At 42.3% G+C, this 21006-nt stretch overlaps 1 protein-coding gene across 4 annotated transcripts in view; it reads left to right on the top strand.

The window, feature by feature from the left end:
* The first annotated feature begins 26 nt into the window (after nucleotides 1-26).
* Nucleotides 27-21006, top strand: part of LRIG2 (leucine rich repeats and immunoglobulin like domains 2) — a 59044-nt gene continuing 38064 nt past the window's right edge. Inside the window, exons 1-4 of one of the 4 annotated variants that reach the window (XM_055355215.2) lie at nucleotides 27-494; nucleotides 18164-18229; nucleotides 20055-20129; nucleotides 20284-20418. In XM_055355215.2, coding sequence (XP_055211190.1) covers nucleotides 256-494; nucleotides 18164-18229; nucleotides 20055-20129; nucleotides 20284-20418 — 515 coding nt within the window. In that variant the 5' untranslated portion in view covers nucleotides 27-255. Of the gene's footprint in view, nucleotides 495-842; nucleotides 1074-18163; nucleotides 18230-20054; nucleotides 20130-20283; nucleotides 20419-21006 lie in introns of those variants that run through there. The other 3 variants (XM_055355223.2, XM_063699148.1, XM_055355231.2) reach the window with 3 other exon arrangements.

Below are 21006 nucleotides of genomic sequence, written 5' to 3'. Positions count from 1 at the left end.
ATTGGCTGGCCCCTGTGCGTGAGGACGTTGCGCCGTGGGGAGGGGCGAACGAGAGGTGTCCGTCAGGCCGTGTGTCCCAGGCCGTCGAACCCGCTGTCGCGCTGCGTCTGCTCCTTGCATGCCTTTAGATGGTACAGCCTTCAGCCGGGGCTTCGGGAGACAGTGCAGCCGCCGAGCATCTCTGCTGAGCTTCTCCGCCGATCCTCCTTTTCTAGCAGGCAGCTCTTCTAGGCCACGTCCAGGTCGAGGGGGAAAATGGCGCCGGCGCCCCTAGGCGTCCCGGAGGAGCAGTTGCTGGGGTGTCGATCTAGATTGCTTTCTCGGTTACTCTTCATTGCCCAGACCGCTCTCCTCCTGTTGCCCGCCGCCGGAGCAGGTCTCTGCCCCGCGCCCTGCTCCTGCCGCATTCCTCTCCTGGACTGCAGTCGCAGGAAATTGCCCGCACCGAGCTGGAGGGCGCTGTCGGGCTTGCTGCCCCCCGACACCGCTATCCTGTGAGTAGAGCGGCCAGGCAGAGTGACCAAAAGGAGGGGGAGCCTTCCCTCTACAGGGGGCAGGCAGGAGGGAGACAGGCCTGGTCGGAGGGTGTGGTCGAGAGCCTAAGCTCTGAAGGAAACTGCCGTCAGGATTTTATGAACTTTGTTTTAGGTGGTGGGAGCCTGAAAAAGCCGGTGTTAAGGTTTCTGGAGAATTGTATGAAGACGAGGGTTAAGATTCTTGGGGCCAAGGAGTCTGTGATTTCCTCAACTGGGGAGGAAATGGGGCGGGCATATTTAATGGTAAGGACTCACGGGTCCTGGGCACCAGCATTGACTTTGGATGGTTGGTGGGGCGGGGGGTGGGTTGAGCACGGAACAGTGCTTTCTGCTTATTTTGAGCTGCATTATTTGGTGTGTACCTCAGACTTAGTGGTCCTCAGGCACGTGATTTTATCATCACAATCGCCAAAGACCTATGAACTGTCTAGTCCTTAGTTCGCATGTTGGCTGATTTTGTGCTGCAGTTTTGATACTTAACAGGGTTGAAAAGTTCATTATGATGAATCAGGAGATCCTGTAATTCAGAATATCTTTGTAAGTAGCATTCTTGATCTAATTTAAACTTCACTGTAAAGAGGAGGAGTATTTTTTCCAGAACCATTTGATGCTTTGTTTTCAGCGCATCTTCTTGTGTCAAAGAACCCAAAAATCAGTTCTGCTTATTTATGTATGTAAAGCAGGTACAACGGTTGAATGAATTCTGGAGTTTCCACTGTTGAGTTTTCACTTTGACAGGTCTTTATTAGACAGTGGAACTTGGAGGGCTCCTTAGTCTGAGTCAGCCTGGTGGTATTAGGAACAACAGCAGGTATTAAATGCTGCAATTATGGGGCTTCTTAACCACTAACATACAGTTATTTCTCGTCAGTAACTGAGCAGCACGTTTATTAACTGACAGATTTCTGATGGAGTCGTTAAGAAAGAGTCATCACTGGGCCAGGCGCGGTGGCTCACGCCTGTAATCCCAGCACTTTGGGAGGCCGAGGCGGGCCGATCACGAGGTCAAGAGATCGAGACCATCCTGGCCAACATGGTGAAACCCCGTCTCTACTAAAAATACAAAAAAATTAGCTGGGTGTGGTGGTGCGCGCCTGTAGTCCCAGCTACTCGGGAGGTTGAGGCAGGAGAATCGCTTGAACCCGGGAGGTGGAGGTTGCAGTGAGCTGAGATCACGCCACTGCACTCCAGCCTGAAAAGAGAGCGAGACTCCGTCTCGGGGGAGCGGGGGTCGGGGAGGAAGAGGGGCCGGGTGCGGTGGCTCACGCTTGTAATCCCAGCACTCTGGGAGGCTGAGGCGGGCGGATCACCTAAGGTTGGGAGTTCGAGACCAACCTGACCAACATGGAGAAACCCCATCTCTACTAAAAATGCAAAGTTAGCTGGGTGTGGTGGCGCGTGCCTGTAATACTAGCTACACCCTGAGGCAGGAGAATCACTTGAACCCGGGAGGGCGAGGTTGGGGTGAGCCGAGATCGTGCCATTGCACTCCAGCCTGGGCAACAAGAGTGAAACTCTGTCTCAAAAAAAAAAAGAAAGAGTCATCACTAAAAAAACAGGTTGAAGTGCAATTAAAATATGAGAGGCTGCTTGGATTTTTATTGGAAATAGAATACAAATCAGAGGTGTTGCGGAGGTTAATAAGTATTTATATATTTGCAAATAGGTTAGCACAGATAGGAAAGAAAGCTACCTCATGTAGTCATTGAAAAAATTAACATAAATAATCAAATCTTTTAGTAAACATAGAACTGCAGTGTAGTAAGATGCTTTCTCTTTCATGGTAGTGACACCTGTAGTCACTTCTGGTTTTATTGACCCAAATTTAAAAACTCCTATCAGTGTGCAGTGTAGTGTCAGTTAAACCTAGCACAGTCTCTTTGTTATGCAGCAAGTGCCTTTTTCTAAGACATTCTTGGAAGACCTACCTGATTATAACAGTAAGTCTGGCACAGATTTGACAAAACAGCTTCATTTAGCTGTAATTGAAATGAATGTGACCTATACTTTTTTTTTTTTTTTTTTGAGATGGAGTCGCGCTCTTGTTGCCCAGGCTGGAGTGCAATGGTGTGACCTCGGCTCACTGCAACCTCTGCTTCCCAGGTTCAAGCAATTCTCCTGCCTCAGCCTCCCAAGTAGCTGGGATTACAGGCGTGTGCTACCATGCCTGGCTAATTTTTCGTATTTTTAGTAGAGGTGGGGTTTCACCATGTTGGCCAGTCTGGTCTTAAACTCCTGATGTCAGGTGATCCACCCACCTCAGCCTCCCAAAGTGCTGGGGTTACAAGCATGAGCCACCAAGCCCGGCCTGGCCTACTTTTTTTTTTTTTTTTTTTTTTTTTATTTAAGAGAGAGTCTTGCTCTGTCACCCAGGCTGGAGTGCAGTGGCACGATCTCGGCTCACTGCAGCCTCTGCCTCCTGGGTTCCAGTGATTCTCCTGCCTCAGACTCCCAGGTAGCTGGGATTACAGACTTGAGCCAGTATGCCCACCTAATTTTTGTATTTTCAGTAGAGACGGGGTTTCACCATGTTGGCCAGGCTGGTCTTGAACACCTGACCTCAGGTGATCTGCCCACCTTGGCCTCCCAAAGTGCTAGGATTACAGGCACGAGCCACTGCGCTTGGCCACAGCCGGGCCTACGTTTAAGATTCTCCGTTGGTTGGTAAACATTTAGAAGTAATTTTATGTAAGATATATTTTTGTGTTAAGGTTTGATTTTTGTTTAATCAAGACTAATTGCCTAGAGCCAAGTGACATTCAGAATTTTTAATGTCCTATAATGAAATGACATTTTCAGTTGAAGTGAAATGACTTAGAGAACAATTCAGTTGTAGAAATGTAATTGGATGGAAGTCTTACATTGGTAGAACTCTTAGAATATTAAAAGATAGTACCGTACTATTTTAAATTGAGAAATGAAACATTCTTCAGCAGTTGCCTTTAGCTATAAAACCACCAAGTACATTTGGGTTTCTTTATGTAATTTTGAATGTTGAAATACATGTAATGCTTTAAATATATTAGGGATTCAAATATATGCTCAAACTTGTGACCATCAAAATGATTATGGACAAAATTCATTAATACTGATTTTTGGAAACATACTCAGATACTGTCTTTATGCTTCTCTGTATGAGAAACTCTCTAGAATATTATTTGATCATTCAGAGCTTGACTGGGTTCTCTGTGGGTATAGAGCTCTGTTTCACGTTGTTCTGATTACACACACATACACAGCATTGAAAGACTAGGTTTATCACTCAACTTCTTATTTTGCAAAGTAACTTTGTTAGAACCCCTTTCCCCCAGTGATGTGTTGTCTTGGTCATTTCATGATAGTACCAAAACATTAAGAAGTATGTATTTTTAGGGTTAAGGACGCTTCTATAGATTATATAGATTTAGCTTTATGAAATAAAAGTAACCTTTTCCTTACTGTTTTATTTCACTGTAGACTGTTAAATTTTTTTTCTTTTTTTTTGAGATGGAGTTTCTCACTTTCACCCAGGCTGGAGTGAAGCAGCCTGATCTCGGCTCACTGCAACCTCTGTCGCCCGGGTTCAAGTGATTCTCCTGCCTCAGCTTCCCGAGTAGGGATTATAGGCGCCCTCCACCACGCCCAGCTAATTTTTGTATTTTTAGTAGAGAAGGGGTTTTGCCATGTTGGCCAGGCTGGTCTCGAACTCCTGACCTCAGGTGATCCGCCCACCTTGGCCTCCCAAAGTGCTAGGATTACAGGCATTAGCCACTGTGCCTGGCCAGCTGCTAAAAATTTTGTCATGGATCAGTATTGGGAACCAGTGCTGTACTTGATTAATTTATTGAATTATTTATATACTTAGTTACCTATAGTTTTTTAGTTCTTTCTATTTTCATTATAATTGTTTAAAATTTGTTTGCATTTGTTTCTTTATAATAGTTGTGAACAGATTCGTTTTTTAGCATAGAGGACATAAGCTTATGTTGAATAGCTCTAGGGAAGTCTTTCCATGTGTGACTTGAGCTTCAACCTCTGTAGCTATTTTAGTAACCCTGGCAAAATGTTTTCACTATTTATTTATTTATTTATTCTACTTTAAGTTCTAGGGTACATGTGCACAACTTGCAGGTTTGTTACATATGTATACATGTGCCATGTTGGTATGCTGCACCCATTAACTCGTCATTTACATTAGGTATATCTCCTAATGCTATCCCTCCCCCCTCCCCCCACCCCATAACAGGCTCCGATGTGTGATGTTCCCCTTCCTGTGTCCATGTGTTCTCATTGTTCATTTCCCACCTATGAGTGAGAACACGCGGTGTTTGGTTTTTTGTCCTTGCAATAGTTTGCTGAGAATGATGGTTTCCAGCTTCATCCATGTCCCTTCAAAGGATATGAACTCATCCTTTTTTATGGCTGCATAGTATTCCATGTGTATATATGTGCCACATTTTCTTAATCCAGTCTATCATTGATGGACATTTGGGTTGGTTCCAAGTCTTTGCTATTGTGAATAGTGCCACAGTAAACATACATGTGCATGTGTCTTTATGTTTTCACTATTAACATGTGGATTTAGTCTTTTTTTTTTTTTTCAGATGGAGTCTTGCTGTGTTGCCCAGGCTGGAGTGTAGTGGTGGGATCTTGGTTCACTGCAACCCCCGCCTCCTGGGTTTGAGCGATTCTCCTGCCTTAGTCTCCCAAGTAGCTGGGATTACCGGTGCCCACCACCACGCCAGGCTAATTTTTGTATTTTTAGTAGAGACGGGGTTTCACCATGTTGGCCAGGCTGGTCTTGAACTCCTGACCTCAGGTGATCCACCCACCTCGGCCTCCCATGGATTTAGTCTTGATCCCTTAAAAGAGTATGAGCTCACTAGCAATGACTTGTGTGATGTCAAGCAAAAACTTCATAGCTTTGCCTGTATTTCATATTTCCTTCCTAAAGGGGCAGATCATTTGCAGTTCCTTTCTACTTTTTTTTTTTTTTTTTTTTTTGAGACGGAATAGTTTCATTCTTGTTGCCTAGGCTGGAGTGCAATGGTCCAATCTCAGCTCACTGCAACCTCCGCCTCCCAGGTTCAAACGCTTCTCCTGCCTCAGCCTCCCGAGTAGCTGGGATTACAGGCATGCACCACCACGCCCGGCTAATTTTGTATTTTTAGTAGAGATGGGGTTTCTCCATGTTGGTCAGGCTGGTCTCGAACTCCCAACCTCAGGTGATCTGCCCACCTCGGCCTCCCAAAGTGTTGGGATTACAGTTGTGAGCCACCACAACCGGCCAGAGGAGGCAATATTTTTTGAGATAACTTTGTAACTTGCGGTTGGATAATCTAGCTGAAATGTGAAAGTAATCTACTTTAATAGCTTTAAACCACAAGGTGGTAAATTGAAAATGAGCCCTGTGACCTGGTGCAGTGGCTCACGCCTGTAATCCCAGCACTTTCGGAAGCTGAGGCCGGCTGATCACTGGCCTAGGAGTTCAAGATTAGGCTGGGCAACGTGGCAAAACCCACTCTCTGTCAAAAAAAAGTGCAACAGTTAGCCAGGTATGCTGGTACACACCTCTAGTCCCAGTTACTTGGGGGGCTGAGGTAGGAGGATTGCTTGAGCCTGGGAGGCAGAGGTTGTAATGAGCCGAAATCGTGCTGCTGTACTCCAGCCTGGGAGATAGAGCAAGATCCTATTTTTTTTTAAAAAAAAAAAAAAAGAGAGAGAAAATGAGCCCCTTTAAAAAAGGTACAGATGGCTGGGCACAGTGCTCACACCTGTAATCCCAGCACTTTGGGAGGCAGAGGCGGGTACATCACGAGGTCAGGAGTTCGAGATCAGCCTGGCTAAGATGGTGAAACCCCATCTCTACTAAAAATACAAAAATTAGCCAGCTGTGGTGGCGGGCGCCTGTAATCCCAGTTACTCTGGAGGCTGAGGCAGGAGAATCGCTTGAGCCCGGGAGGCAGAGGTTGTAGTGAGCTGAGACCACTGCACTCTAGCAACAGAGCAAGACTCCATCTCAAAAAAAAAAAAAAAAAAAGAAAAGAAAAAAGAAAGGTTATACCTTTGGAGGGAAATCAGGAGAAATCTTTTTTTTTGTTTGTTTGTTTGTTTGTTTTGAGGTGGAGTCTTGCTTTGTTGCCCAGGCTAGAGTGGAGTGGCACAATCTCGGCTCACTGCCACCCGAGTTCAAGCGATTCTGCTTCAGCCTCCCAAGTAGCTGGGATTACAGGCGCCCACCACCATGCCTAGCTAATTTTTGTATTTTTAGTCAAGACGGGGCTTCACCATGTTGGCCAGACTGATCTCGAACTCCTGACCTCGTGATCCGCCTGCCTCAGTCTCCCAAAGTGCTGGGATTACAGGTGTGAGCCACTGCGCCTGGCCCAAATTTTTTTTTTTTTTTTTTTTTTTTTGAGACGGAGTCTTGCTCTGTCGCCAGGCTGGAGTGCAGTGGCACAATCTTGGCTCACTGCAACCTCCGCCTCCCAGGTTCAAGCGATTCTCCTGCCTCAGCCTCCCAAGTAGCTGGGACTACAGGCACGTACCACCTCACCCAGCTAATTTTTGTATTTTTAGTAGAGACGGGGTTTCACCATGTTGGCCAGGATGGTCTCAATCTCTTGACCTCGTGATTGGCCCACTTTGGGCTTCCAAAGTGCTGGGATTACAGGCGTGAGCCACTGCCCCCAGCCTATCAGGAGAAATTTTAAAACAAGTTAAAGCAACCCATTCTCATTTGCTTCTGGTCTTTTTTCTTTATTTATTTTTTTGGAGACGGAGTCTTGCTCTGTTGCCCAGGCTGGAGTGCAGTGGCGCAATCTCGGCTCACTGCAAGCTCCGCCTTCCAGGTTCATGCCATTCTCCTGCCTCAGCCTGCGGAGTAGCTGGGACTACAGGCACCCACCACCACGCCCGGCTAATTTTTTGTATTTTCAGTAGGACGCGGTTTCACCGTGTTAGCCAGGATGGTCTTGGTCTCCTGACCTCATGATCCACCCGTCTCGGCCTCCCAAAGTGCTGGGATTACAGGCGTGAGCCACTGTGCCCGGCCTGCTTCTGGTCTTTTAACTATCTTACTATATGGTTTCTTTTCAAGGTACCTCATTATCCATAGTAAATGTTGTGAATGAATCAGGGCATTATCTTAGCTAATTATTTCAAAATCATCTTTTTAAACAAAGAAAAATTCTAAATATGGGAACACTGAAAGTTTTTTTTTTTTTTTTTTGAGACGGAATTTTGCTCTTGTTGCCCAGGCTGGAGTGCAATGGCACAATGTTGGCTCACTGCAACCTCTGCTTCCTGGGTTCAAGGGATTCTCCTGCCTCAGCCTCCTGAGTAGCTGGGATTACAGGCATGTACCACACGCCTGGCTGAATTTTGTATTTTTACTAGAGACGAGGTTTCACCATGTTGGCCAGGCTGGCCTCAAACTCCTGACCTCGTGATCTGCCTACCTTGGCCTCCCAAAGTGCTGGGATTCCAGGCATGAGCCACCGCGCCTGGCCCAAAAAGTTATTACTAACTCTGGTTCCCATCTGACTCTGCATCTGGGATGTTTCGTCTAATTGCCTCAAAATTCGGAAAAACGTATCCATAAGTAATCTTTCATTTTTTTCTTATCTTTGTTTTTATAGAGCCTTGCAGCATCCGTTAGATAGTTACTAAATATTAATGAATAAGTAGTTGCATGCAGTGTCATGATGGCTGACAGCTGTAGATGGAGGTGTTTTTAGTGGTCTGAAACTGTATACTGGTCACCCATTTCTATTTTTTTTTTTAATTTTTTGAGACAGAGTCCTGCTCTGTCGCCCAAGTAGCTGGGACTACAGGCACGTGCCACCATACCCAGCTAATTTTTGTATTTTTAGTAGAGACGGGGTTTCACCATATTGGCCAGGATAGTCTCGATCTCTTGACCTCGTGATTGGCTGGAATGCAGTGGGGTGATTTCAGCTCAGTGCAGCCTCTGTCTCCTGGGTTCAAGCAATTCTCCTGCCTCAGCCTCCCGAGTAGCTGGGATTACAGGCACCCACCACGAGGCCTGACTGATTTTTGTATTTTTAGTAGAGATGGGGTTTTACCATATTGGCCAGGCTGGTCTCAAACTCCTGACCTCAGGTGATCCGCCCACCTCAGCCTCCCTAAGTGCTGGATTACAGGCGTGAGCCACCGTGCTCAGCCTCCAGCCACCCATTTGTAAAGTTGAGATACTTCAAAAGTATTGTGGATGTCTCTCACATAATCTCATGTAATAGAAAGATTATCTTTTTTAGACAGTAGCAGAAACAGCAGTTTTAGTTTGCAAAAGAAACACTTTAACTGGATATTAGTGGCCAAGTAAAAAAATTAAGTAAATAAAAGATGTAGTAAATCCCTCAACCAAATTGGGGATGAGGCGTGGGAAAAGCTGCTATGTTTCCAGAATCCAATATGCTTTGCCCCTGGCTTGCATGATACTGTTACAATGAACTTTTTCACTTGCAACAGTCATTTCAAAGCATATACGATGCTTTCACTGTATTAAGGATTTTAACATATTTTATCTTCTTTATCCTGGTATATCTGGAGAAGTGGTAAACAGCAAATGTGAGCCTTTAAAATCTAGTGATATCTTCAAGACATTTTTGTTAGTTTATAAGATATCTGAACAAGAAAATCTGCAACAAGAGAGCCTAAAGAAATCTGATCTAATACAGATCTGATACAGATCACTTGGGCTTGGTTGTTACACAATTATACCCTGGTGTATTAGTCTCTTGCACTGCTATATACAATTAAATCAGACTGGGTAATTTATAAAGAAAAGAAGTTTAACTGGCTCACAGTTCTGTAGGCTGTACAGGAAGTGTGGCACTGGCATCAGCTTGGCTTCTGGTGAGGCCTCAGGGAGCTTTTACTCGTGGCAAAAGGCAAAGCGGGAGCAGGCAATTCACATGGCAAAAGCAGGAGTGAGAGAGAGAGTTGTGTAGGGGAGGTGTCACGCTATTATTTATTTATTTAGAGACAGGGTCTCTCTTATTTATTTATTTATTTGAGACAAAGTCTCTCTGTGCTGCCCAGGCTGGAGTGCAGTGGTGAGATCTCAGCTCACTGCAACCTCCACCTCCCAGTTTCAAGCAATTCTCCTGCCTCAGCCTCCTGAGTAGCTGGGATTACAGGTGCCTGCCACCATGCCTTACTAATGATTTTATATTTTTAGTAGAGTGTGGTTTTGCCATGTTGGCCAGACTGGTCTCAAACTCCTGACCTCAGGTGATCCACCCACCTTGGCTTCCCAAAGTGATGGGATTACAGGCATGAGCCACCACGCCCAGGCTGGAGTTCAGTGTTGCAATCATGGCTCAGTGCAGCCTCAACCTCCCTGGGCTTTGAGGATCCTCCCACCTCAGCCTTCCAAGTAGCTGGGACTACAGACGTGTGCCTCCATGCCTGGCTAATTTTGTGTCGATTTTATAGAGACAGGGTCTCGCCATGTTGCCCAGGCTGGTCTTGAACTCTGAATCTCAAGCAGTCTGCCTGCTTCAGCCTTCTAATTACTGGCATTATAGATATGAGGCACCATGCTTGGCTACTGCACACTTTTTTTTTTTTTTTGATATGGAGTCTCCCAGGCCTGGAACTCCTGAACTCTAGTAATCTGCCCACCTCAGCCTCCTAAAAAGCTGGGATTACAGGCATGAGCCACTGCGCCTGGCTGCTCACTCTTTTTTTTTTTTTTTTTGAGACGGAGTCTTGTTCTGTTGCCCAGGCTTGAGTGCAGTGGTGCCATCTTGGCTCACTGCAACCTCTGCCTCCTGGGTTTAAGCGATTCTCCTGCCTCAGCCTCCCGAGTAGCTGGGATTACAGGCACGTGCCACCACACCCGGCTAATTTTTATATTTTTAGTAGGGACGGGGGTTTCTCCATGTTGGCCAGGCTGGTCTCGAACTCCAGACCTCAGGTGATCCACCTGCCCTGGCTTTCCAAAGTGCTGGGATTACAGACGTGAGCCACTGTGCCCGGCCAGCTGCACACTTTAAAGCCACCAGATCTCATGTGAACTCAGAACATCCTCTGCCCATCAGGCTTTGGGTTATTAGATGGATTTCTGGACTGGTAACGTTCTCAGCCCCACCTGTATGTTAGACTGTTGCTTGGAGAGCTTTTACAAAATACCATTGTTGAGAACACTTGGACACAGGGTGGGGAACATCACATGCCAGGGCCTGTTGTGGGATGGGGGGAGGGGGGAGGGATAGCATTAGGAGATATACCTAATGTAAATGACGAGTTAATGGATGCAGCACACCAATGTGGCACATGTATACATATGTAACAAACCTGCACGTTGTGCACATGTACCCTAGAACTTAAAGTATAATAATAATAATAATAATAATATTGGCCTTATCCCGGTGATTCTCTGATTTGTTTGGTCTGGGGTGGGACTTAACTATCAATATTAATCTTCCCTAGTGAGGCTAATGTGCAGCTGTGATGGAGAACCACTGAACCATAAGCAATTTTTGCTTATTGAATGTTAGTTGAGGAAATCTGTGCTTTACTTAATTCTTTTTTTTTTTTTTTTTTCTGAGACAGAGTCTCGTTCTGTCGCCCAGGCTAGAGTGCAGTGGCGCAATCTCGGCTCACTGCATCCTCTGCCTCCCGGGTTCACGCCATTCTCCTGCCTCAGCCTCCCGAGTAGCTGGGACTACAGGCACCCGCCACCATGCCCGGCTGATTTTTTATATTTTTAGTAGAGACGGGGTTTCACCGTGTTAGCCAAGATGGTCTCGATCTCCTGACCTTGTGATCCGCCCGCCTCGGCCTCCCAAAGTACTGGGATTACAGGCATGAGCCACTGCGCCCAGCATACTTAATTCTTTAAAATTATTTTCTGCTTTGGAGGACCCATTTATTTTTGTAGAGATTAATGTCCTAATTATGTTTCATTATATTAAAAATGTTTTGCATTTTCCAATGTAAAACAAATAAAATCAGCACATGAGTAATCAAAGGATTGCTTGTATATTAAGATAATCACTTGGTTTCCTAATGCTAGAAAATACATTTCCTTCATCTTAGATCGATGACATTTTATATGCTTTATTCTTTAAAGGTCTTTCAATCCTGATGGAAAACTGGCGTTTAACCAGTTGAGAAAAGATCACATCATATTAACTAAAGGCTTAGCAAAATGTTTTTTAGAAATACTCTGAAAGCATTCTTATATTTCCTATGCTAGAGAAAATGACTCAACACATTTATTCTGTATTATTTCAGTCATGAAAAATGTTACAATACTCAGTTGGTGCAAATAAAAAATAAAAGCAATTTAAGTAATTACACTCTATCGAAATTATTTATTTCATGTTTGGCAGAAAAACCTGGAGAATGGAATAGTTAATTGAACTTTACTTTGTTGTAAACCAGTTTTTTAAGGTATTTGTATTCTCTATCTCCTTTTGCCTTCCTCAGCCTTTCCCAAAAAAGACTGTAATTACGTTATTTGTAACAAATAACTGGCAGAATAATTGCCAGAATAACTAGTGGGTGATTAGCAGTTTTAAAGTTAAACCATTAACAGAGGAACAGTAGTGAAGTGTGGTGTAAATCAACTTGTAACTAAATTCTTGTTTTTTTGTTTGTTTGTTTTTTTGAGACAGAGTTTCATTCTTGTTGCCCAGGCTGGAGTGCAATGGGGGGATCTCTGCTCACCACAACCTCCGCCTCCCGGGTTCAAGTGATTCTCCTGCTTCGGCCTCCCAAGTACCTGGGATTAACAGGCATGCGCCACCATGCCTGGCTAATTTTGTATTTTTAGTAGAGATGGGGTTTCTCCATGTTGGTCAGGCTGGTCCCGCACTTCTGAACTCAGGTGATCCGCCCGCCTTGGCCTCCCAAAGTGCTGGGATTACAGGCGTGAACCACTGTGCCCGGTCTATCCTGAAGATCTTTACCTAATGTTTATCCAATATAGCTAGCCATTTCTAGTTCAACCACAAAGCAAAAATGCTTCCAGGAAGCATTTATTCACAGAAAAGACTCAGATCTCATTTACTCCTAATTCAGATAGTTCTAACAGGAGGTGGGGTCTCCTAGCCTATGGCAATTGATTAGAAACAAATTTTGTAAAAAGTTAAGTAGCCTGTTACAGAAAGGAAGACTGAAAGTTCCAAGAAGTGAGAGCTTTTAGTGTAAAGCTGTTAGTTGTAGAGGAAAAGCCAACTTACAAGAGCAGACAATTTTCAGAGTTGTTTTAGAATTCTTGTGTTTAGTTCAGTTTACTCCAAGAATATTCAAGATCATAAGCACGTTAAATCACAATATGGTAATTGATTATAATGGTAACCCTGAGGTTTTTTTTTTTTTTTTTTGAGATAGTTTCACTCTTGTTGCTCAGGCTGGTGTGCAGTGGCACCATCTTGGCTCACTGCAACTTCCGCCTCCTGTTCAAGCGATTCTCCTATCTCAGCCTCTGAGTAGCTGGGATTACAGCCACACGCCACCACACCTGGCTAATTTTTTGTATTTTTAGTAGAAATGGGGTTTCACCATGTTGGCCAGGCTGGTCTTGAACTCCTGACCTCAGGTGATCCACGTGCCTCGGTCTCCCAAAGTGCTGTGATTACAGGCGTGAGCCACTGTGCCCGGCCAAGTATTATTTTTAAAACTAAATTATGCTAGGTACACTCTTAACAAGGCAAGGATTTCCATTCACAAAAGGAAGTATAAATTATGCAGGCTAAATGAAGCACTGTCATACCCAAAATATTAGATACAATATTTTCTTATGCTTTAACTTTTACAAAGGGCCTCTTTGTCAGAAGTTGCTGAAGTTCCCGGTTTAGCCTATTATTGCTGCATATTCTTGAAAACAAAATTGTTGATGATTCAGATGTATGTGTGACTGTGCAGAAGAAAACCCCTCCATTTCTGTTGCTGTAGGACTTTGTTGCAATTAGCTTGCTGAACTTGATTTTCTCTTCGAACTGTTGTGATTGCTTTGTACGTCCTATAAATAATTTACCCCTGATTGGACTAAACGACTATGTTAATGGCACCTCTGGCTCCACATGATATCAGGGACATTAATAATTCATCATTTATTACAGCTACATCCTTGTAGATTAGCATGAGTGGGAACTGAGTTTACAACATTGAGATCAGGCCCTCTGAGAGACCTTTACTCCTCTGTCATCATATCTATAAATATTCAGATATTAGTGGTGTTAGAAAATAAAGGAAAGACTGTTACAGAGCTAGACTTTAGGTTAAGTTTATTAAGCATTAGGTTTACAGCCTGGGCAACATAGGGAGACCCCATTTCTACAAAACAGAATAAATTAGCTGGGCTTGGTGGCATTTGCCTGTGGTCCCAGCTGTAAGGAGACTGAGGTGGGAGCATTGCTTGAGCCTGGGAGGTGAAGGCTGCAGTGAGGTGTGATGTCACCACTGCATTTCAGCCTAGGCAACAGAGCTTTAGATTACTTCAAGTTCTTAAGTACATTTTAGGGATATTTGAAAGAGAGTTCTCCATTTCAGGACTCCTGCTTTTTTAAAAAAAATTATGCAAACCACCTGGAATTAATGGGCATTGGGAAGAACAGTGAGAGACTTCAATTTTTAAAATCATCCAAATCCATATTCCACGAGTTTTAAATCTGATATTTGAAGTCTTCATTTATTTGTTTATTTTTAATTTTTTAATTTTTTTGGGGATGGAGTCTAGCTCAGTCATCCAGGCTGGAGTGCAGTGGCACGATCGCAGCTCACTGCAACCTCCACCTCCTGGGTTCAAGCGATTCTCCTGCCTCAGGCTCCCGAGTAGCTGGGATTACAGGTGCCTGCCACCATGCCTGGCTAATTTTTGTATTTTTAGTAGAGATGGATTTCACTATGTTGGCCAGGCTTGTCTCGAACTTCTGACCTCAGGCGATCCACCCACCTCGGCCTCCCAGAGTGCTGGGATTACAGGTGTGAGCCACTGCGCCTGGCCCCGAAGTCTTCATATTTTAGTCTTCTGTCTTTTGGGAGGTACTTTTAAAAAAAGAAATAGGAAAGGCATGCTTAAGGGGAACACGAGTATGCCTGTGCACTCCTGTGTGCACGTGTCATTTGATCAAATTCCAGAGTGAAATTAGGCGTAAAAGCTAATTTACCCATTTGCAGTAAAGGAGAATAGTAGAGTTGATGTTGAATTTTCTTACAGTTTTGGAGTGACTGCACCTCTGAGAATTGTTAAGTGTTGCTTTCGGAAAAAGAAAAAGGTTACTAAAGTTGACAGTGCTTACAACCCTAGCGCTTAGTCCACTGCCTGGCACATGGTCCAATAAGTGTTTATTGTATGCATGACTCATCAGATCAATCCATATAATTCTAGTTAGACACTTGATAACTTAAAACAGTTGTACTGATGCTGATGTATATTAGTTGCTTTCTATGATAGTACTGCTTTGGGAATATATTTCAGTTCACCTTTAGTGTTTTTTAATCTTACTAAATGTGGGTTTGTTTTAGAGGGTCCAGAGAGCCTCATTATATGGGGCTCTGACCTATGAGGCTGTTTGAAAGCATATATCCTTTCAACAACATTATCCGGTACAGAGGCTGCAAAGTATTTCAGGTATCCTTTGGGTTGCATTGAAAAGCCTATAGGTTCTTCAAAGATAGGAGAAAATTACTCTTTCCCAAAACAGAGGACACTGGACAGTTTTCACTAATACCAAATACTAAGTTATTTATAATGTATAAATTGAGTTTCATTTTATTGCTTCAGATTTCTTTAATAATTATTTTCTTTAAAAATGATTATGTGGGTCAATGATTATTGACATTCATAGGAGAACTCTAGGGGATGAATACAGTCAAGAGTTACATTGCCAGGAAGATTTAGGGTTGGGAAAGGCATTACGAACACTGTTAGGATTAAAATGAAAGCCCTTAATCTGGAAGGGGAAAACTGCTAAGTTATAGTAGTCACCAGATACAAAATTAGATCATATTATGCTAGCCTGCTACACAGATGATATTAGCTCTTCATTTGCCAGACTAACCAGCTTGGAGTAGAATATAGAATATCTAACTTAAATTAGAACAGTTGAATTTCTCCTTGAGTCAAAACACCACAAAACAACAACAAAAAACATCTTTTCACTTATATTTTTATACAAGTGTATGTGTTTGTTGTTTAGTAGCAAGAGTGAATTGGATGAAGTATCTGAATATGAGATTTTTATGTGTAGTGAATTCATATTTTTATCTTTTATATTTTCTGACACCCTCCTCCATTCATGAGTGTCCTTGAGCTGATACCTTGTGCCAGACATCTTGGAATATTTTAGAACTGTTGTGGAAAAGTGATGGTTTAACACACAGCTTTAGTTATGTCATGGTGTAAATTAAGCTCTTAAATGAAAGTGGCTAGCTTTTACAGATGGGCCGACATGAATCTAGCTGAGAACAAATTGTTCTAATGTGATAGAGACATTATTCAAACTTGCATGCATCTGTCAACTGCCTATGGTGGCATAGTGAGATAAAGTGATCTGTAATGTTTCTGTAATGTGTCCCTGTTGCTAGCCATATTGTAACATACAGCACATCTTTTAGGCAGACAGCTTGTGTGGGCTGCATTCCACCTCAGCCTTGTAAAGATGCCAGAAGCATCAAGGTGAATTTTTAAAGCCTATTTAACTATTTAGACTTGACTAATTTCAGTGAAATCTCTACTGTATCTAATAAAGTACTTGCTAGAAGTGAGATGAAATTTCAAATTTATAACTTTTATTAGTTGTGTGACCTTAGATTGGCCAATCAGTGATCTTTCTATGCCTGTTTTTATATTAGGAAAGTATTTTAAAAGTATTTGCCTCATAAGATTGTTGTGTGGATTTAGCCAGTTAATATGTGTCAGGTGCATAGAAGAATGCCTGCCTTTATAAATGCTGGCCACCAATGCCGTCATTATTATTAACATAATTTGGGGTGAGATTAATTTCCTCTTCCTGAAGGTGGATTGCTTTTTTTTTTTTTTTTTTTTTTTGGAGACAGAGTCTTGCTTTGTCACCGAGGCTGGAGTGCAGTGGTGCAGTCTTGGCTCACTACAACCTCACTACAACCTCCGCCTCAAGGGTTCAAGCGATTCTCCTGCCTCAGCCTCCTGAGTAGCTGGGATTACAGGTGCGTGCCACCATGCCTGGCTAATTTTTTTTGTATTTTTAGTAGAGATGGATTTCACTATGTTGGCCAGGCTGGTCTTGAACTCCTGACCCCGGGTGATCCACCCGCCTTGGCCTCCCAAAGTGCTGGGATTACAGGCGTGAGCCACCATGCCTGGCCTTTTTTTTTTTAAAGGAAGACCACATCCCTATCAAGGATGTGGTCAACTTCAATTTTAATTTAGAAGCTCACCATTTTGACTTGTGAAATATATCTTCAAATGTATTTACAGTTAAGGCATAATACATAATCACTACAGGGAATAAAGAAACTCTTTAAATACTGCAATGGAATGATCTAAGATGTATTATTGAGTGAAAAAAGCAAGGGGCAAAATAATGTGTAAATTGTGTCATTTCTGTAAAAATTTGCTGTACATGCATAAAATATCCAGAAGTCTGCACAAGAAATGGCATGTTTTCATTTGTTGTTACTGGGAAGGGGAATTGGGTGGCTGGAAACAAAAGTGGGAGACTTTTTACACTTTTTGATTATTGGACCATGTGAATATATTCCCAAACTCAGAAGCTACACACACATATATAAATACACACACGTAAAGTAAAATAGCTATTTTGAAATTCAGATACATTTTTATTCATCCTTTATAAACATTCTTGTCTATACTACTCAAATTGACATTTAAGAGGACTTTTTTTTTTTATTAAAAAATTTTTTTTGGCTGGGTGTGGTGTCTCACGCCTGTATACCCAGCACTTTGGGAGGCTGAGATGGGCAGATCACGAGGTCAGGAGATCAAGACCATCCTGGCTAACACGGTGAAACCCCGTCTCTACTAAAAATACAAAAAAATTAGCCGGGCATGGTGGCGGGCGCCTGTAGTCCCAGCTACTCGGGAGGCTGAAGCAGGAGAATGGTGTGAACCTGGGAGGCAGAGCTTGCAGTGAGCCGAGATTGCACCACTGTACTCCAGCCTGGGCAACAGAGCGAGACTCCGTCTCAAAAAGAAAACAAAAAAAAAATTTTTTTTTTTGAGACAGAGTCTTGCTCTGTCACCTACGCTGGAATGCAGTGACGTGAACTTGGCTCACTGCAACCTCTGCCTCCTGGGTTCAAGTAATTTTCCTGCCTCAGCCTCCCGAGTAGGTGGGATTACAGGCGTGTGCCACCACACCTGGCTGATATTTGTATTATTAGTAGAGATGGGGTTTCACCAGGTGAGTCTTGAACTCCTGACCTCAGGTGATCTGCCACACCTGGCAAATATTTGTATTTTTAGTAGAGATGGTGTTTGCCAGGTGAGTCTTGAACTCCTGACCTCAGGTGATCCGCCTGCCTCAGCCTCCCCAAGTGCCAGGATTACAGGCATGAGCCACTGTACCTGGCCAAGAGGACTTTTTGTATTTCTATTTAGTTTCTTTTTTTTTCTTTAGGTCTACTTTCCAGGACTAAACTAAGAATGATATTTTGTCCTCTTTCAGGGATTTGAGTCATAATCGGTTGTCTAACTGGAACATCAGCTTGGAATCACAAACATTACAGGAAGTGTAAGTTATTTTTATTTATTTAAAGTTATGTTAAATTCCTGAGGGAACTTAATAAATTGTGATTTGTGGGATGTTTAATCCAGAGATGCCATAAAAAAATTGAAGGAAAAAATTAGTTAAAAGAAATTATTTGAAAACCTAAAATGTTTTCTTTGGCTTTGTTATTATCAGACTGTCTTGGCATTGGGTTGGTGATTTCAAGTTGCAGGCTGTGGGGGAAATATTTTACCTTCCTGGGGCCAAAAGTAAGATTTACGCCTCTTCAGAGTAAATATGTTTTGATTTTGGCCAAATTTTCAGCCAGTGAAAGTCTGTTGTATAACCTTTTTAAATGTCTTGACATGTTATCTAAGATTGGGAGCATCATGTCTAAAGTAGATTTATATGAAATAGAGTATTCTTGATATCGTATGAGAATGTAATGGTTGATAGAATTAAGTTTTTCTCTTAACTAAAGTTTTTCCTTTAATACTGAGATGTATTATGTAATTTTGGAGGGAGTTTTCTAAGATATTATTAATATTAGTTTTTGCATTGTTACATTCCTAGAGGCACAACCGTTAAGGTATATAGGCCTATTTGCCTCTACACTTAACACCATCGGAACCCTGAGATTTACTTTCCTTTTTAATTCTTTGCTAACAGGGATAACTTCTTCATGCTCATTGTCTCTGCATTCTCTCCTCCTGGCCCCAGATTCACTGCTTCTAATACGTTGTGGATGAGTACACAGTTGACAAGTTTGTTAGCTGAAAGAGTAGGCACTGAGGAAAGGCCTGAAAATGCTTCAGTGGGAAGTGCATGAGCTTTATTGCATGGACTTTGTAACTTTGGTTGGTTTCCTGAAGGTCTTTACTTCTGGTTTCTTTTCTGTGTTCTAGATTGTTGAGGTTGTTCAGTGACTAAAAACCAGGTTAATGAAATGTGATTGTATTAGATTTGCTACTAAAACATTTGAGACAAACTGTTTAAAGGGCTGCTGGGATCAGATGCAACATGTTATGTTATCTGTAAAATTAGTCATAGGTTCCATCTCTGGGTGGGCTGATAAATTTCATCTGTGGTCTCAAGTAACACTCTCTAACATTTGTATAGCTTTAGAAAAAAAATATATACATTTGTGTGTGTGTGTTTATATATATTTAGAGAAAGAGAGATCTGGATGGACTGATTATGCCTTCTTTGTTTAAGGACTCAAATTAGCTGCCATAAACCCAACTTATTCAAAGAACTTTGCTTGAACTAACAATATTTAATGTGCAAAATACTTCGTAACCTTTCTGATATTAATATCAATAGTAGATCAACACTATGAAAATACATTTCTTGGCCAGGCATGGTGGCTCACGCCGGTAATCCCAGTACTTTGGGAGGCCAAGGTGGGCGGATCACCTGAGGTCAGGAGTTTGAGATCAGCTTGGCCAACATGGTGAAACCTGTCTCTACCAAAAATACAAAATTAGCCGGGCGTGGTGGTGCATGCCTGTAATCCCAGATACTCAGGAGACTGAGGCAGGAGAATCACTTGAACCCAGGAGGCAGAGGTTGCAGTGAGCCAAGATTGCACCATTGCACTCCAGCCTGGGCAAAAAGAATGAAACTCTGTCTCAAAAAAAAAGGAAAAAAAAAAGAAAGAAAATACATTTCTCATTAAAACCTCTAATTTCTCAATAAATATATTTTTATTTTAGTCTAACTCATTCTGAGTCATATTCTTTTTCAAATTTGGCACCTATTCTAAAGAATATGTGTTAGCCAGAAGGTAGAATCCAAGAGGTAATATTTCCCTCACTAAACATTTAAATCTGTTTTTCCTCTTGCCTAGGAAAATGAATTACAATGAACTAACAGAAATCCCATATTTTGGAGAACCTACATCTAATATTACTCTACTTTCATTGTAAGTTAGTAAGTTTTCAGGTTTTTTACTTAAATTATGAAAAGTATACATTTTTTTTTTTTAAGCACATATATTGTTGATTCTAATTATTTAACATTTTTGTGGCCTGGGGTGGATCAGTGGCAACAGCTTCATTATAATCTTTATTTTACAGAGTCCATAATATAATCCCAGAAATAAATGCACAGGCGCTCCAGTTTTACCCTGCTCTGGAGAGTTTAGACCTCAGCTCAAATATAATATCAGAAATCAAGACATCTTCATTTCCTCGCATGCAGCTTAAATACCTGTAAGTAACACAGATTAAATTAGATTTACTTTAAAGCACATGTTTATGGGGACTGTTGTGGGGTGGGGGGAGGGGGCAGGGATAGCACTGGGAGATATACCTAATGCTAGATGACGAGTTAGTGGGTGCAGCGCACCAGCATGGCACATGTATACATGTGTAACTAACCTGCACATTGTGCACATGTACCCTAAAACTTAAAGTATAATAATAATAAATAAATAAAAATAAAATAAAGCACATGTTTATTATTCATCAGTACCTATCCAAAAATATTTGGTTATTTATTGTGCTTTTTATATGCATATGTGAGACAAACCTAGAGTTGGTGTGTTGGGTGGTTGGCTTTGCCACTCACCCCACAAGCCCCCTAAAGAAAGATCGCACTATTGTCAGAAAATATTGGTAGATATCAAGGGTAATTTTGAGATTCAATTTTGTTTTTTTTTTTTGAACCAAGCTTTCTAAAAGGTAAATAGAGATTTGTTAAACAGTGGCTTACTGTATATAATGATAATTAGCATGTGTGCCAGTGTTTTCCAGTTTACAAAGCATATTCACACATCCTGTTTTGTAACAACCTAAATG

Source organism: Gorilla gorilla, chromosome 1 (genome assembly GCF_029281585.2).
Source record: "Gorilla gorilla gorilla isolate KB3781 chromosome 1, NHGRI_mGorGor1-v2.1_pri, whole genome shotgun sequence".
Taxonomy (NCBI): domain Eukaryota; kingdom Metazoa; phylum Chordata; class Mammalia; order Primates; family Hominidae; genus Gorilla; species Gorilla gorilla.
Note: the sequence above shows the minus strand (reverse complement) of the source record. Positions and strands in the feature narration are given on the sequence as shown.